Source organism: Galendromus occidentalis, unplaced genomic scaffold (assembly GCF_000255335.2).
Source record: "Galendromus occidentalis unplaced genomic scaffold, Mocc_1.1 scf7180000077527, whole genome shotgun sequence".
In the NCBI taxonomy this organism is placed as follows: domain Eukaryota; kingdom Metazoa; phylum Arthropoda; class Arachnida; order Mesostigmata; family Phytoseiidae; genus Galendromus; species Galendromus occidentalis.
This window is the reverse complement of record NW_003805515.1, coordinates 1,403,061-1,420,505: the sequence shown is the minus strand read 5'-3', so window position 1 is coordinate 1,420,505 and position 17,445 is coordinate 1,403,061. Positions and strand designations below refer to the sequence as shown.

General features: G+C 51.1%; 4 protein-coding genes across 4 annotated transcripts in view; 2 read left to right on the top strand and 2 right to left on the bottom strand.

Moving 5' to 3' along the window:
- Positions 1-2,078: 2,078 nt before the first annotated feature.
- On the bottom strand, positions 2,079-7,133 carry LOC100899521 (proto-oncogene like protein Myb). The gene is made up of 7 exons (XM_003748107.2): positions 7,129-7,133; positions 6,881-7,020; positions 4,244-4,438; positions 3,477-4,038; positions 3,184-3,349; positions 2,448-2,998; positions 2,079-2,333 (listed from the first exon to the last, which is right to left on the bottom strand). Exons 1-7 carry the CDS (start codon positions 7,131-7,133, stop codon positions 2,186-2,188), a joined length of 1,767 nt encoding a protein of 588 aa, XP_003748155.2. The 3' UTR covers positions 2,079-2,185.
- Positions 7,134-8,995: 1,862 nt separating this feature from the next.
- On the top strand, positions 8,996-10,370 carry Sec20 (vesicle transport protein Sec20). The gene is made up of 3 exons (XM_003748028.2): positions 8,996-9,683; positions 9,760-9,960; positions 10,058-10,370. The coding sequence occupies exons 1-3, from the start codon at positions 9,429-9,431 to the stop codon at positions 10,310-10,312; spliced, it is 711 nt and encodes a 236-aa protein (XP_003748076.1). The 5' UTR covers positions 8,996-9,428; the 3' UTR covers positions 10,313-10,370.
- Positions 10,371-13,317: 2,947 nt separating this feature from the next.
- On the top strand, positions 13,318-15,222 carry LOC100899381 (galactosylceramide sulfotransferase). The gene is made up of 7 exons (XM_003748106.1): positions 13,318-13,418; positions 13,639-13,890; positions 14,017-14,296; positions 14,421-14,572; positions 14,679-14,768; positions 14,834-15,009; positions 15,116-15,222. The coding sequence occupies exons 1-7, from the start codon at positions 13,318-13,320 to the stop codon at positions 15,220-15,222; spliced, it is 1,158 nt and encodes a 385-aa protein (XP_003748154.1).
- A 913-nt stretch (positions 15,223-16,135) lies between these two features.
- Positions 16,136-17,445, bottom strand: part of LOC100899239 (ATP-binding cassette sub-family G member 8) — a 33,616-nt gene continuing 32,306 nt past the window's right edge. Inside the window, exons 9-12 of the mRNA XM_029112785.1 lie at positions 17,280-17,356; positions 16,688-16,977; positions 16,463-16,580; positions 16,136-16,385 (exon numbers count right to left, since the gene is read on the bottom strand). Coding sequence (XP_028968618.1) covers positions 16,200-16,385; positions 16,463-16,580; positions 16,688-16,977; positions 17,280-17,356 — 671 coding nt within the window. The 3' untranslated portion in view covers positions 16,136-16,199. The remainder of the gene's footprint in view (positions 16,386-16,462; positions 16,581-16,687; positions 16,978-17,279; positions 17,357-17,445) is intronic.

Sequence of the window (17,445 nt, the reverse complement as noted above, 5' to 3'; positions counted from 1 at the left end):
CTTGTATTGGAATATCCACGGTAATCGAGTTTGAATTGTACTTGAGTATCCTCCAGGAGATTCGAATCGCAGAGGGCGACACATAATTTTTCGGTGAAGGGGAATGAGCGCGACATCGACTGCCAGAGTAGGATAAATAGGTTTATTATTCAATCAGCTGCATCAAGTATGAATGTTTGTATGTGACATGCGGAACCTTAATGCTATCCTTATTATATGCGAAACACGGGGCCAGACACGCACCCGATCCGGCCGACTTCGCTGCGACCGGCGGTCATGCTCATGAGTGGAGGTGATGCCTCTCTACGAGCAACATCTCATCTAGCTAATAGTCAAATACTGTAAGTGCCAAGCAAGTCATGATATGAGCGTTCATCACTCCTTGGCGATTTGATAAAGGTATTTGTGATAAGGAAATCAAATATCGGCGGCGAGCCGGGCGAGAAGTGATCGTTTTTGTCTCTGTCTAATGAAAGCACGATGATACCAAAGTTAAGATAGGACAGGTCGATTATGTCCGCTGCTACACTTGCATAGTCGGCGTGATTTTTTGATGTAAATGATATATGGTGTTTTTCCTTGTTAAATAAATAAGTTAGATATACGGGGTTTCGTTAGTATTCGTGTCATTTATATTATACAGAAGGCGTCAACGTTGAATCCTCCTGTCCTTCGGTTCCATCGTCGAGGCTCTCCGGTGTGACCTCGAGCGAAGGCAAGGGACTACAGAGTCGCCGTCGTGAAAACTTGAGCTTAACTACCGTGAACTCAATGCCACAGTCTGCTTCGGCGAGTCGATGAGCACGGGAGTTCAACTTTTCCTTCTGAAGCCGGTCGCGAGCGGTTAGAATCATTCTCTCTCGGAACGCTTGCAAGCGAAACGAGATCCCGCCGTTGGCATTCCCGATGTGAAGGCAAGATTTTCAAGTTCTTTCTCAAAGTCGTAAGAGAGTCTTTTCAACTGCCCGACAAAGTTCAAACTCATAGAGTCGGTTCTTCGCTCCGGAGGGGCGAATGCCGCGGCTGGACGATGCTGCGAGCGAAGATCCGATGGGGTTCCACATTTTCTCGGTTCTAGAGACCAATGGATGTCCTGCTCCGAATTTTAGAATGATTCTGACCGCTGATCCGACGAACGACGTTTTCGGGGACAGGAATGCCAACTCCTCAAAACGAACACTCCCAGCCCCACCGAGACTTTGGGCACCTGATGGTGCGGCTGGAAATCCCGAAATTCTACTATCCGCTATACCGAGTATGATCATAACGCTTTTCCCAATGGCTCTCTTCTTCCGTCGAGATCCGAGTGCGCCAGCCATCAGGGAAACTAGCGGCTCTGTTTTAGACCAAATAACAATCACAAATATTTTTCGCATACCTGCTCGGCACAAAGATTTTTCCAGTAGTGGTTTTGCACGCAAGAATACTCTGACTAATTGCGAGCTCCGACTCGTGAATCCAGCTCGGAGCTCCGGATTCCCTGAACCTCAACTCACTCCATGGATCGAAGGGACCACAGACACCACCTTTCTGCTGCGTCCCAATCGCGGGGCGAACGTTTTTTCGGTCAATAATGCTCAGACTCAAACATCGAGTCCTCTCCGAAGCTTCTGGGATTCAGTGAAACTACTCTCGCAGCCTGCATGCTGCTTTCTTCAGGGAAGGCCGCAAGACAGAGCTCGAGAGAAAACTTTAATTGTGAGTGTTTGGTACGAGAAAACTTATATTATCGAAGTTATGTATATATCGAGGTATATAATCGAAACTGGGACTCCTCCATTCTGACGAAGCGAGCGTAGACGAGTCGCTGATATATGAAAAGAGCAAGGAACGCTCCCCCCCGTCGGGAGGGAAGGTGCTTCAGTGTACGCCTTCAACGATTGGCTTGTGGGAATAAATCATGACCGTGCTTATAGTTTTTTTCTCGCTGCTACAATAGCAGCGGCGGGAGAGGGAACCAGCGTGGTCGCTATTGCATCCTCTTGAACCCCGACTTATACCTACAACGTTCTTCTTAATTGAGAACCTAGCTTCCGATCAAGAGATATCGGCGTGCCTTGGGAACCCAGGATCTCCCCGACGATGGCGCTAAGAGCATCGCGGAGCGGCGCTCAGCATTCGCCACTCGCCGATATGTCGATACCGTGCTTCGTTCCTTCGGGGAAAATACGTGAAAATGATTTTTTCAGAGATTAAGCGGCCGGGGCTTCATGTGCATAAAATACAAGGCCTGCTCCGTTAACTCGAGCTGGTCCCGAGTTCGTCCGGCAACGACGGCTCCAAACGGTGCATTGGCGATGTTTTCCTGGGAAGCTGCGTTCAACGGTTCCAGTCTGAATCGGGAAAAAAGTTACTTCTCGAGCGTGCTGATCGTTCTGAGGGGCACATGTACGGGAGAAGGTTCCGAACAGCTCTACGATGCTCTGTAAATTGATGTCGAGAAATACCTTTTCTTGAAACGCTGAGCGTTCCAATGCACGTTCGGATCTCTTTCTGTAAGAGCGTCTTGGAGGATCTGAGGAGGGGAGAAGCGCACCGAGCTATCCTCGATCAGGCTCTTGCTTGGCGTTTCGGGGTACATGTAGTCTTCGTTGACGGGCGGAAGTTTCTCGGTCGCGAACGATTGATGCAAAGCTTTCCTCGCCTTGCGAACGGGGACATGACCGTTATTCATAGAGTTTTCTTTGTCGAGCGATACGTATACAGCCTGCGGCCCCGACACCGGTGTAATAAGATCATCCAATTCGTCTAGCGTCGGGCCCGTGTTTGTTCTCTGCTTTTCGATTTCAGCCAAGGCTTTCTTGAAAGGAGTGGGCGTCCTTGGTGTCACAGTATGGTCCCGCTTCGACGGGGTTCGTTGTTGAGTTTTCGGCGTCGAGCACAACATCGCCGACGGACTCAACGGGGCGCACAGCGAGGAATCTAGTTGATGGGTCGACGACGTCGGTGTCTGCGGATGCTTCAGGAACTGCGAGGGCGAGAAGGTGCACGTCGCCGGCTGTGAACGAAAAATATTGAAATCATTAGAATGCGCTACGATGCGAGTTCTGGACTCAGGATTAGGAGCTAGCCTCTCGCATCATCGATACGACCGCGTGGTCATTCATGCTCCAGGAGTCCTTCCTAGACCTGAGAAGAATAGAGTCAACATGAATGTCCCGATGGGAACGGCACGGAGCTTACAGTCGGCGTGTCGTATTTCACGTAACCACCCAAACGCAAGCTGACTGGTGGGTTCGGGGTCTCTCCTAATGGTCTCCGTCTCTTGAGGATCGGTGGTGTCTGCAGACATCGCTGTACATTGTCGGTCATTAAATAGCTGCCATGATCTGGACGGACAACATGTCTCCTGCGGAAAATAGGGCGGGAAGTGTAAGGGAGTGAAGGGAGCTTAGGAATTAAGTTTTTCATCTGAGGGAGAATCTTCATACAACGCATCCCTTATCCCCCAATGGAGACCCGAGGGAAACACTCACCCGTCGTAGGGCGAAACTGACTCTTGGAAATCTTCTTCCATTTCTTGAAGTTCCTCGACTCGAATATCCTTCAGCGGCGACAAGATTCTATTGATGTCCTCGTGTCTAACCGGTGACATGGTAGAGTACATTGGGACAGGCTGAGATGAACACTGTCGGTTTTCCGAGCTACTGTAGTACTCATCTTGCCACAGAGGTTGCAAGGAATCTGTCGACGATGAAGGATAGAAGGATTCTGTCGGCTCCTCTTTCACAACATTTGAAGAATCCATTAGAATCGAACTCGTCGAAGCTTGGGCGCTTTGACGTTTCTGTTTCCGCTTGCCGGACGAGCGCATGTTCTCGCCTCCTTCAACTCGTTTCTTGAGCGTTGAGTTCCAGTGGTTTTTAATGGCGTTGTCTGTTCTTCCAGGCAACATTTTCGCGATCCGAGCCCATTGATTGCCGAGTTGAGCGTGGTATTGAATGATTGCCTGTTCTTCATCTCGAGTCCAAGCGCTCTTTTTGATGTTGGGATTCAGATGGTTGTGCCACCTCTCGCGACACTGCTTTCCAATGCGACCTGAAACCCAGGGGCCCAATGAGCGAACGCAGCTGGCCGTGACGGAGGAGCACGCTATCGCCGAAACATCCTCCCTTTCGAAGATGCTCCGCTAGACATACGAGGAACGAGTCATTCATAGAAACCAGGAACAAAACATTCCCCGGTATGGATCAGCGGCTTCATTCTCTCGTGATTCCCATGGCATATGACTTCGGCGGAATACCTTTCAGATGCTTTGCGATGACGGTCCATCTCTTGGGACCGTATTTTTTCACAAGTTCTACGACTTTTTCATCTTCTTCCTTCGACCAGGAGCCTTTGACGAGCTCTGGATTCACAACTTTGTGCCATCTCTGCTGACACTGTACATCGGAACGATCGTTGAAGTGTGACGCAATCGTTGCCCAATCGCTCTGACCTGAAAGAGCGGAAGGTAGAAAGTCAAAACCCGTTTCCGAGAATCAGGGAATGTTCCATTGTTTGAACCTCCGCCGGGCCTTTCGGCGCGCCGCGTCGTCGCATCATCGACAGCAGACGCGATCAGGAGCGGTCATCAAAAAATGCAATTGGCCTCTCGTATGACTTTGTGCGCGGCGCGTTCACGGGTGGAATCCACTTGGAACTTCACTGGAAGGTCGTCGGCAATGCTCATCATCATCGGAACGATCAGAAGGCGGCAACAGGCGATGGCGGCCCCTCCGGCCATCACGACTTGGCCTCGTCGTTTGTCCGCACGTTCATCTCACTTCAAGAGACCCCTTCTACGCTACGTCGCTGCACCTGGCATGACGTCGACGACGACGAACCTAATAGTAGCTCGGCGGGCTTTAGAAAACACTGCTCGGAGTGGGGACCGCACAGAAATCAACGAAGCGCGCCAATAATCAGGGGCTTCGGCGGTCAAGGAAAACATCGCGTCCGTGCGTATCTACTCAACAATGGAAGGAGGAGAAGCTGTTCACATGGCGAGCTCTAGACGCTTTTTTCCGAGAAAATTAATGCTCGCCTTGATTTGTGAATCCCCAGCATATCCTTCAGGTCATCGGTGGAATTTTGTCACGGTTTCGTGGCCTCCTTCCCGACTTCCGGGCGGATCCCCGACCTTGCTGTCCGCCGAAAACCTCCGAAGAGGGGTTCTCCGGTGACCTCTCTAGCAATAGATGGTGAAGTTTCCTCGCTCGATTGTCTCCTCCAAAAATTTCGGAGGCAGACCTCTACTCCCATCTTTCTCGATTCCCCGCACCATGTAGCAAAGTCGAGAGCGCGCGATAATAATCGCGACAGCAGCACATATGTTGATAGTGTTTCTGAAATTCCAGCCGTCTGTTCCCATGCTCGTTCCCATGGCATGACGACTGAGTCGCGGCGGTGGCTGCTGCGGCCGCCGCCGCTCGATGATCCCTCGAAGCACAAGCCCCCTTCAGCAGCGGATCACGGGAACTCACTCGCTCACATAGCAGGCTGCAGCCACACACTATCCGAGTGAGCGTGTGAGAGAGCGAGCCAGCAACCAGGCTGGCAGCAGCCATCAACCAGGCTAGCAACCATCTGCCGTACAGCATAGGGAAGCACGAGCAGCACACACAAGCACACAAATTCACATCGCTCCATCGTCTGTAGCGTTGGGGCAATGCCTTCTGGTTGGTCGACTCGATGGATGGATGGCTCTCTTGCTTTCTCGCCAAATTCGAGACAGATCAGAGACAATACATTCGCTCGCGGCCCGCCCCTGAGAATAGCCGGACCCCCGGTCGACAATGGTCTCCGATCCAAAAAAGTGTGATTAGATGATCCATCCGTACTCATCGGGGGACAGTGGTTAAAAAACAGGAATTCCGTACAGGACCCGAGAGGCATGCCCAGAACAGCATGGGTCGCGAAATACTCGATGCTTCGGAACCTCTTGAGAAATCCAAGATCCAAGAATTAAAAAAAACGGCGAACGCCCGTGGAAAGAAGCGAGCTGCAGGGCATGGGAGGAAATTTGTCGATCCGGCTGCGAACCTCGGCCCCGGACATCTTCCGCGAGGACACATCCGAATATTCTTAATAATTATTGAACTATCCCGTTTCTCGTGAATGAAGGAAAACTCAAACAGCCAAGCGACCGAGTAGTCGTAGGGAAAGCTCGAATAGACCGAGAATGGATCCCCAATCGATCCACCCGGAGGAACCGGGTTGCTCCGAGACGGTTTATTTATGTTTTCGCGTGGGAAAAGCTCTCACGGTTGCATCTCTCTCTTATACTCGGCCTGAAGCATCTCAGAAGAAGGAATATTTAATTTTCGCCGGCTCTGAGCAGTGAAGACATCTGCTGCTTGAATCAACAGCGATGTTGATGCTGCCGATTGATGGTAAGGACACAAACAGCGAACGCGAATCCTTTCGATGCTCGACGATATTCCAGGCGGAACCGAAATTCACCCCAACGGACATCGCTTCTTCTATAGAGGCAATTTACATCAATCACAGTGCTGTTTGATAATCGGACCCTGTCCTTGGGCCTCACACACGAAGCGACAGCATAATGGGCCATCACCGAGGGAAGCCCAACCCCCTTGTCAAGGTTGCCATTTTGGCGGCAAGATTCCCGCGCAAACGCCGCCGCTCGGGATCTTCATTCTGCGTATAGTTCCTCAGGCTTCCGTAAATGAATAGAATTATTGCAAAAAACACACATCGCACGCGGTAGGTTCAGGCTAGGCTTGGGATCCCACGGCAACAGCATATGGCGAAGTGCGAGGCCCCAAGCTAGATTGAAAGCCGTGTATTCATGTTACATTGGAAACCACAGTTCGCGGACTCGGACAGCTTCCCGATTCATGCATGTACAAGGCTTGGAAGTCCTAGATGAACTCACCGATCGTCTGAACTAGATGCTTGAGGAGCTCGTCTTCTTCTTTGGTCCACCGGAACGAGTTCTTGCTTTTGTTCAACGACACATTTCTACCGTCCTCGAAACTGCTGTCCTCGAAGTCGTCCATGATCAAGGAGGACAGCCTATTCGCACAATCGGACGAAACTCAAAACTATGTCTTTTTTCCACATGGACTGCTAGTTGTTGCGCACGATCGGCCGTCGAAGGCCTAATCCAGCAAGCCGACTCGCGCCATTTCAAACGAGCTAAGGAAGTCTGCTCCGCGTCGCGATACAAAAACTTATGATGGCCGCCTTACCCAAGCATCGGCAGAGAGTGGATCGGTTGGGCCCCCTCGTCGCCAAGCCCGGCGGAGAGGATCGACGACCGAAATGGAACCTTCTCAAACACTGAACGCGGAATCGGTGTCGGATGGAATTTCCACACTTGTTGTGCAAATTCTGCACTGACGAACATCACTTCGCACATGCGGGAAAAGGAAAAATCATATCCGAGACATTTAGCTCTCGCAGCGTCGATATCCTAGTATTGATGAGTATCTGAATCCTAACTGAATAAGATGAATATGCTTGTCATGGATTCGATTGCCGGTCCGAGCCATAATCATGAAATTGCATTGAGCCCCGGAGTCTTTGAGGACCTCGATACATCGGCGCGGCGTGATTCGCGCCACCCGCTCGCCACCATCGCTCCAGTCACGAGAGTGAGAACAACTAGATCCTAGTGCACAGCTGTCTCGCCCATGTTCAGATCGATCCGTAAATCAGTCCTGTACTATCGAAGCTCAAGATATCCTGATTTTCCCTTTCCGATAAACACCTGTGATTGTCCGGCTCCATGCGTCGGAATATACTAACTCTGTATTCGAAGGAAGTTTCCCTCGTCCCCCAACGGTCGAAATCCAATGCGGCTGCTACCTGCTGCGAAGTTTTAATCCAATCAGGAATCCGAACGAATATGAGCACACTAATGGGTAGAGGTCTCTGGAGCTAATTTTTCTGGTAGCCCTCCCGCGGAGCTTACCGCGATCATTCCAGAGAGGAGGGTGTTTTTCATTTATTGCGATCGCGAGAGACTATCGAAAATTCGGAGGGAAAATCGCATCTAGAAAGCGGAGCTTGCTGACTCAGAGGCTCCGTGAGGCATCGTCACGACCATTCTCTGGCTCATCGGTCGCCTATCGCTTCCCTCCATTCACGCGGAGCAGGTTTTCCCGGCACGCTACCGGAGTGTTCCGAAAGAATCCGTCTTGCCTCTAAAATACAGAGAACGAGTCGAGTCTAAGCCTTGGCCGCTCACATCTCCTAGGAGGGACCCGAGCGTGAAAAACCGAATGCTTCTTATTTGAGTGGATTCAGGGGTGTGCGTTCGCGACAGCGAGTTTTCCCGGAACGCATTGTCCATGGACTTACTCCTGACTTGCGGGCTGGCCGTCCCTATCGAGAGCAGAGCGAGCATTCGAGTATTTCTCGGATCGAGGAGAATCCACCATGAGGGTGCGCTCGGGGATCTTCGGAGCCTTGCTCTCATGAAGATATGGAACAATGATGAGAAGAGGGTCTTTCTCAGATTTTCCCGGTCGGGAGCGCGAATCAAGGCGAGACGTCATGCTCGCAACGAGCTATTGAGAACTCGGGGGCATGGGGAACAGGTCGATATGCAACCGGCTCAAGTAGGTCTCATTCTCCGATACAGTTAGTCATTCGGTCGAATTCTCGGAGACCGAGCCGCCAAGTCATTTCGGAACTTTTGGGTACTCTGATCGTCTGCAGCCCGAATCAAGCCTCGATTCTTTGCAGGTAATCTTTTCTGTCCCGATCAGACCTGCGCGTAGGCACGATGTCTGATGTCTGCTGGAGCTCATACCCTGAGCAGGGACCACCTAGAAAACTATCTGATTTTGATCGTTCGTCTAGCGCCTTTCTCCGTTCGTCATCCCCCCAAGTTCAGTCCGTGGTGAAATTGCATTTCGATTCTCGTTGAGGGAAGTTGCCGCCACCGCGCGCCAAGTCAGCTGCTGGAGAGCAGACGACAGCAACGGATCAAAATATTCTATATGGTGGGTTGGAGCGGCTTTCAGATCACCGAAAGCCGAAAGTCTGGTGCCTCCACCTGCCATACGAAGGCAGGGCTTCATGGTCACCTGACTGATAGAGGAACAACAAGGTAAACTCAAGTCCTCTCCGGAGAACTTCATCGGGTAGGGGCGTGGGATCTACTCTGTGCAACCTCCGAACAAACGTCGTCAATTCCGTGAGACGCTCAGGTGGCTTCAGATAGAACTCTTGGATTCTTCTCCTTGAGGATCTTTGCGGACGTGGATGAATTCGAAGTCAGTACTTCCGGAATAGTCAACTCCCAATGAAAGACGGTGCCCGACAGAATGACACTTCCGGAAGGAAACACGTCTGCAGCCTCTCCTTTCCCCACCTGGGCTCGCAATCAATGTGCTCGCGGATGCACGAAATGCCTGATTGAGATCTCAACGTCTCCTCAGTGAGGGAACATCGTGAAAATTCCATGTTTTCAGATGAGGTCGCCGGTCGAGCTCCAGAAAGAGCTGGTTTGCATCGATGTCGAGCTAAAATCCCTGATACGAGAAATCCTTTCTTGCGGAGATCTTGATGGAGTTTCGAGGAAGAATCGTGAGGCTTCGGATGCTATGCACAAAATGAATCGAATGATCCGGGAGATCGGGAACCTCGCGGAAGCGGCTCCGAGAGTCAACCGAGAGGAGATGATGAGTCTCGTCGACACGTACCGCAAAGTCCAACTCGACAATCAGGTGCGTCAGCGAGACCTCTTGATTTATCTTTGCCGGCATGATCGACACTAATATTCAGCGAGTTTTCTTCTCGCAGTCAGCTCTTCGGAGGGCCAACGTCACCGCGCAGAAAGCACTGGACAACAAACAGAGATCTGAGCTGTTTCACACCGACGCGATTCCCGGCCGAGAGGACGGCATCAGGAAGCGGGGAAAAATGGAGAGCGAGGTCCTTGTCCGGAGCTCCGGTAGTGTCAATGCCAACCTTCTCACGATATCTCGCATCATGAGCGACCAGGTAGATCCTTCGGGCTTCTAGAGCCGGAACTACTATTTCATGCTCGGAACAGGTTCCTGAGAGGTTCTTCAACTCATCCGCTGATTTCCCTCCTCAGGTCCAGTCATCGAACACAGCCCTGAGTCAGCTCGAGGAGACGTCTTCGAGGATCGTCGAGAACTGCGAAGAAGCCAAGAGCATGGGAAATGTCATACACCAATCTTCGAAGTTGCTGACTAAATACGACCGCAGAGAAACCACGGACAAGATCTTGATATTTTTCAGTTTCTTGTTTTTTTACGCTTGTGTTTTCTATGTTATCAAGAAACGAGCGGGTATCCCTTTCTCGTGGGTTTGGAGTTGGCTCTTCTGAACTGCCAGGCCCCGTTCATGTGATCTCTCGCTCATGTAAATAAAACTTCTCAGCGTCCGCGCGGATCTCTCTTATTTGTTCATCCAAAGCGTAGGGCCGGCGTCGGTATTCAGCAGGCTGTCCTGAAGGATGATGAGGAACGGGAAGAGGCATATCCCGGAAGGCAGACCTGAAATAATTGGACCGGTGGGCAAGGTCTGTTGTTGGCGGGCGTCCTCCGCATCCGAGCAGGGCGACATGGGACGAATAATTTCTGGAGCCGGGGTCGCAACGCTGGTTCATTGCGAGCGGGTGTCCTCCAAATACGGCTCCAGTACAATGAGGTTTCATTGTATGTCAGGATCTGTCCCTGATCACGGCTCTTTCAGTTTTCCGAACGTATGCTCCCACTCTGTCTCGCGGTGAATCAGGGCAAGGCGGGGACGAGGCGCGTACCCCCTCCTCCGAGCGATCGTACTCCGATTGAGCAGGACAATCCTTTCTCGCAGACGAGCTGTAAGAGCCGCTTCACGGCCGCCTCCAACCGTCCATTCAATCAATTGGGAACAGCCCGCTAGATCAGCTCAATACGGAACAGCCTGGCGTCCGGAATTACTCGTGAGACTCTCCGGTTGTGCACCGCCCTCAATAGTGGAGAATCTAATCAGGGAGACTCTGACTGCGCGTGGCCGAACGAAATCGACGGCCAGCGTGGCGTCCCCATACGTAGCCAGCTCCTCTATACGGACTCCGAGAAGCGAGCTCCTGGGCCGAGACCATAAGACCACAATTTGTGCATAGAGCTTTCAGAAACACGAGAATCACGCCATGTAGCTGTTTTTTCGAGGACCCAGTTTTGAAACTTGTGTGGATCTTTTTGCGAGCGCAGGTTGTTTCCCATCGGCAGGGCTTCGGCGGAATGCTCTCATCAAAAACAGTGGCAGATGCAACCCCGGACTTCACGGGCCGCTACTCATCCGCGGCGAGCATTTCACCTGTCCCCGATCAACGTAGCGCATTGAAAGCGGAACTCCCACCTCAAATGTCGGTGAGAATCCTTTAGCAGTGTGCTCGCCGAGCCACCATGCTTCAGGTTTAGACTACGGGTTTAATTAGTTAGCTTTCCTTGTTACCTACTGCTCCTGAGACGGAGGGCTATGAAATATCAGGGATGGCAGGCGGAGCTCTCGGATCGCCGATCAGCCATGTTAATTTCGACGGGGATTTGAGTCCCCCGTTCGCCGATCGAACGCCGAGGAAGCGAATCGACAAAGACAAAACTCTGAATTCACTCCCATCCTTGAGTTTGCCGCGACGCTCACTTCCCGAGAACGACCTCGAAGCAGAACAGTGATAAGCGCAGAAGGGACCTTAGGAACACGTTCCACTCACGCGTATCGGAGCTATCGCTCCTGCCCTTTGAATTCAGGACGAAGAAACGAACGAGTCCACCGGCTGATATGATTATTCTGCCTGTTTTCGCCAATCACCGCTCTATCGAGCTCATTTGTGCTCCCAGCGAGGCCTCACGCACGCGACGGTCACTCGTCAGGCTCACAGAGCAGCCTTTTTGATTGAGTGCGCGGTCGTTCCTTTCTTTCTCCTCCGGCTGAAGGACGAGGACATGGAATCGCGACATTATAATCGGAACTCGATGATCGGCTCTTCGTGGGGGAGCCTGAGTAACTCCGTCCCTACCTCAACCACGTGCATAATAGTAAGGTAGAGATACTTGATTTGGCTTATTTGCTTTTCAGACGGATCATCAAATCGGTGCCAACCGCCACGAACTTGAGCGCGTAATGAGAGGCTATGACTCCATGCCGTTGTTGGCTCAGTTGCGGAAGACACGCCACGTGATTGCCATCAACTTTTCGTCGCAACGCGGTCAACATGTTGGCGTCCTTTTCGGAGTGTAATTCCACTTCAGTGTGTTCAGTCCGCAATACCGTCGAGTGAGAAGATCGTCCGCCTCGATGGGCGCTCTGCGCTGATCAACCGGCGTTCCCGCGTGTCCAGCTCTCTATGAAGTGTTGTTGCGCCATTTCAATCGTGGAAACTACAGCGCCAAGAATATTTCATGCGGGGATGAGTGCCGGCAGCCGGCTCGTTGACACGAGAACTCGAGAACCGTGAAGACGACTTCTGTTCAGCACAATAAACTCCCGCTCCTTGAGGGATTCCTGCCTCCCATTCGTTCGCCATCCGGTCAGAAATCGCATCTCACCCGTCGGGGAGAAATCAACTATTCCCGTGTCTAAACAGGACATGCAGATCAGCGTGAACATTCTGCGTTGAGTCGAAGCTGTGATCAGGCAAGTCCGTCGTCACTTTCTTGCTTAGCTTCGCAGACGCGAAGTTACCGGTCGATTGGTGCTGTTCTCCGAAGAATTCCGTCGCTCTTGAAGCTCCTCGACATTCCTGATGGGTGTTCGACTCATGACTCTCGCTCCTGATGCCACTTTCAGGTATCGAAGGAAGATCGAAAAATCCCAATCGAGATACTCATGCTGCTCCCGGCAGCGACGGGAGGTACGAGGCGCTATCTTCATTACATTTCTGTGATTTGTTTCGGTCGACTAGAGCATGGTAACAGCTGCTAATCGCATTCCGAAAGGGATCGATAAGAAGGTCGCGATCGTCTACGAGCTCTCACGGCGCAGACGCCCGCACATTCGTGGCGGCCCGAGTGCCCTTTTTCACGAGGTCCGTTCGAGTTCGAGCAATCGCCGAGAGATGACTTCTGTCGAATTTCAGCTTGGTCGGATCCATGAGTATCAACAGAGAGATCAGGCTCTGATCTGTTTATCGTGGTGACAACGCCAAGTGGAGCCGATCGGATTCTGGTTTCGCGTGCTCCCCTACCCGGACCAACCTACGCCCGTCATGTGCCGATGAGATCACGGGCGAGAAAACTTCCAAGCAAACCAGAGGCGCAGTCATTCGGAAGTCTCTGCATGAGCATGAGCCCGTGATCGGGTCCCTTGGTGTCCGATGTTTCTCCTCCGCTGGAGGGACATGCGAATATGGTTTCTGGTTGCCCGAAGAGGACCAGAAGATTCTTAATCGTCGTCATTCTCGGAGTTCCACTCTTGTTCCTATGCCTTCATTCAACGAGCTTCACGAGGTGAGTTACGAGCCTCGTCGATAATCCGATCACGTGCCGATCAATGCCACGTTGATCGAATCGGGCTACTGGATCCCACGACCCGTTAATCCGGAATGACCGCTGGGCCTGGAGACTTTTCCCCGAGTGTGAAAACTCGATGTTCCTCATAAATTGGGCTCAGCGGGAATCATTTCATCACACCAGATCTACAATGTTTTCGAGATCTCTCCGGTTTCAGCTCGTCCGATGACGAGACAAGCGTCGACACGGAAGACTTCGAGTTGGAGCTCGTTGAAGCCGAACCTATTTGCTATCCGTCGCACAATGTCTTCTTTTTCAAAACCCACAAAACTGGCAGTTCTACTCTGTTCAATATTTTTATGAGATACGCCGACGAGAAAAATCTCACGGTGGCCGTGAGCCGCGAGCCCAGCAATTTGCTGCGCTATCCGGCCATCCTGGATGCGAATTTTCTGCCTGATTACGCGCTGTGAGTCGGAGATCGATCCCATCACTAGCCAGATCGAGCACGATCGTGCACAAAACCTCTGCACGCGTGCGGTCACGCAGGGCGTAGCCGCTTTCTAAGCAACACTGAATTTTCGGGACGTTTCAGAATAAATCGTCGCGTGGAAATCTTCGCAATTCACACTCGACTGGATATTCAGGCAGCTAAGAAATTGATGGCCCCCCGCACAAAGTTCATAACGATTCTCAGAGATCCCGTCTACTCATGGTCGAGTGGCTTCAATTACTTCAACTTGCCCGCTGTGACTGGCATGTCTCTCGAGGATTTCCTCGACGATGGATACGCGATCGATAAAATGAAGAGGCGGAAATTTTCGCCTTGGTTCGGCTTCAACTTCCTCTTCTATGATTTGGGGTTCAACGAAACAGTGAGTTCTGGCGTCGCAACGATCGTACTTTTGATCAGGAATTCAGGAGGCCCACTGCCTCGACTCCTTGCATGACCTTTGGAATCGCCGATTTTCCTCATGCCCGAGTTTACATGATCGACAGCTCACCGCAGCGCCAGCTGCCCAAGCTCAGAGGGCCATCGACATGTTGGAGAGAAACTTCGGTCATGTTATGATTGCTGAGCTCATGGACGAGTCCCTGATTCTCATGCAGCATGCCCTCTGTTGGGATCTCGAGGACATTATAGCCTTTCGGTATGTCAGCCCAAATGAAGACGGTTCTCTGCTCCGATGATCCTTCAGAGATTTCCCCATGACTCTATGGGAGGCTATGAAAAATCATCTCTTGTGTCTCTCACAGCCATAACGAAAGGAATTCGTCGATTTACCCTCGGGACCTTGAGCCGAAGCTCATATACAAGATCGCCGATCTCAACGACATCGACGTTCGGTACGGAATTTCCATCTTGCTCCTTCGAAGCACCGTGGGCTCATGCTGACGAGAGCGTTTTGCAGGATATACAACCATTTCGCTGAAAAACTCCGGGGCATGATCGACGAATTTGGGACTGAGAGAATGGCGAAAGAGGTGGGCACGCTCCGATTGCGGAGAGATCGATGGCTCCGCGAATGTTTGGGCGGATATCGCCATGGTTTCCAGAACACTTTGGTCTTCCTTCCGAAAGATAACGGTGAGCGTGACTAACGAATACCGAGCTGGTATACGTTTATGAGGGTTAACATCAAGAGGCCGCGATCGTTCCGCTCCTGAGATACAATATTAATTGATTATTCCAGCTTCGGCTAAATGCCTGCGTCTGACTCGGACTGAACTCGAGTATGTCATGTATTTTAGAGAATTGTATATGAATGAGTTGGATCGTCTTCAGCAAAGCCGTGAATAACTTCGTGACACGAGAGAGAAGGTTTCCGGCGGAATAATTGTGGGGCCCAATCGGGAATCAGACAGGTGATGGATAGAGTGAACCTCCGAGTCCAAAATGGTGTGAGATCGAATTCTCACGGTTGAAATATAAGGCCAATTATGTTTTTGTTCGAATTTTTCTTTATTAACGATGGTCAGCTTCGTCCGCATCCGATACTCTCGGGTTCATTTTTTACAAAGAAATAATTCATCCCAGCACAGGTCAGACGACAAACTATATATCGATTACATCGCGGTTAATGGAGTTACGATGAGGTTGCTCTTGATGATTCGGGAATTGTAATTATCCGACCGATCGATCCTGTGGGGCAAGCTGCTCCAGTTTCTTCTTTCTCGATCGGGATCATTTGCACTATGCGATGAAGTTTACAGATGACGCTTGGCACAAGCGGGGAGTATTGCAGCTTGCAAAAAATGAGGAAGTCGTGTGGGGGACTCATGTGCTTGAACCCGATGACTCGTTAGGCCAGCCAGGATTTTCAAGCGGATGATGCTCTATTTAAAATACTTTCTAGACCGAAGTCCGCCCCAATAGTCAGACATTTTCGATCAGCGATGCTGAAGGCGAGCTGAGATATTGCCAACTACGGATAACAGGTGCGGAAATAATTTAGCTCGCCTACTTTCGAGCGCTTGCTTCAACAGGATTTCCTATGACATTGAGGTTGTGTACAATTCATTGAGCAACGCATACCACGGTCTCGTTCCCGGATTCGAGCCGCATTCTAGAGTCGGGACAAGAAGGGACCTTATCAGATTTCTCCATCTCCATTCAGTGTTCTCCTGAATTTTTGACGTCTCGCAATAGATTCCCAGGGTAGCTCCGTCGTTGTCCTCGACTAAAGCGGGTGATTGTGACTGAACGAGGTCTAGTACTGACCATCTCGCCATATGCTTGAGAATTCTGATGGCTTCAGGGTTTTTAGTAGAGGAGCATTATTTACGACATTTTCTGTTTGCTGCTCGGTCGAATTTGGTCAGCGAAACAATGGCTATGGACACGATGATGAAAAACACTTGCATTCCGAGAGGGATTAGAATGGAGTGTAGGAGCGAAGACGCTTCCGTGTAGAACAGTCCCACGGCGTGCCGATCACCAGACCAACCACAGTCGGCTTTCACCTGAATTAAAGAACGAATTTGAGAAAATCACCGTTCCACCCCGAGAGATCTGGTAGTGCGATCGGGTCGAGCTTAACCTGTATTCCGTTTTCTTGGAGAACGACGGGATTGCGTGGACATTCATAATTGTGCCTCTTCGAGGAAAATTCGTGGTACGACATCTCCTGCATGACCCATTTGAGCGGCGAGAACGAACTGCAAGGAAAAGAGTACATTTTGGGTCGATCCACGAGGTCTGATGTCATCATTGATAGAGTATGTGTCGCCTAGATAGGAGCGGCCTCATCGAACACCGAACTAACCGAAGCCATTGCGTCATGAAGCTGAGCTCGTTGAGATGAACGACGAATCCTCCAGAGAAAATGAAGACGGAGACGATGAATGCGGTAAACATGGCGGCAACGTGTCGACGTGAAAATAGGAAGGAAGTACAGAGGGCGATCGATCGGAGAAGCGATAGATAGAGCAGCATGAAGCCCAGGTACGGCAAGAAATTAGAGATGTGTTCCTGAGACGGTATGCCGGCCATGGAATAGGCGGGAAATACGTATGCGCACATTATAGACAGCGACATCGGTATGGAGTATGTCACCTGCGAACGGCATAGGTTAGGACCACTTTCTGCTACTGGGTCATTACGCCGGATAAGGGGGGGAGAGCGGGCATTGCTCAAGGGAATAAATGAAATTCTCGGAACCCTACTGAGCTTCCGACAGAAAGCGCGCCCCCTGATTCGGAACCGGGACCTCGATCCCGCAATGCTGGGGCGACTTTTTCGCGGGCTCTCATCAACAGAATGTCTCGAGACTGGGGAAAGTTTCCTAGAGAAATGGGCAAGACTGGGCTACTCGGTCAAGTGACACCAGTCGATCGGTTCCGGTCGATGAATCTCACCTTTGCGGCGACATACGCAAATCCTCCGTAGAGTTTTTCGTGCATATCTTTGCATACGAAAGCTTTTTCTCGCCACACTGAAAGTTCCCGAGAAGTTAGAGCATGGCAGAAAAAAAATGGTGGAACTAACTTTTCTGGTCATAAGTTCAAAAAGCTGTTCTCGCTA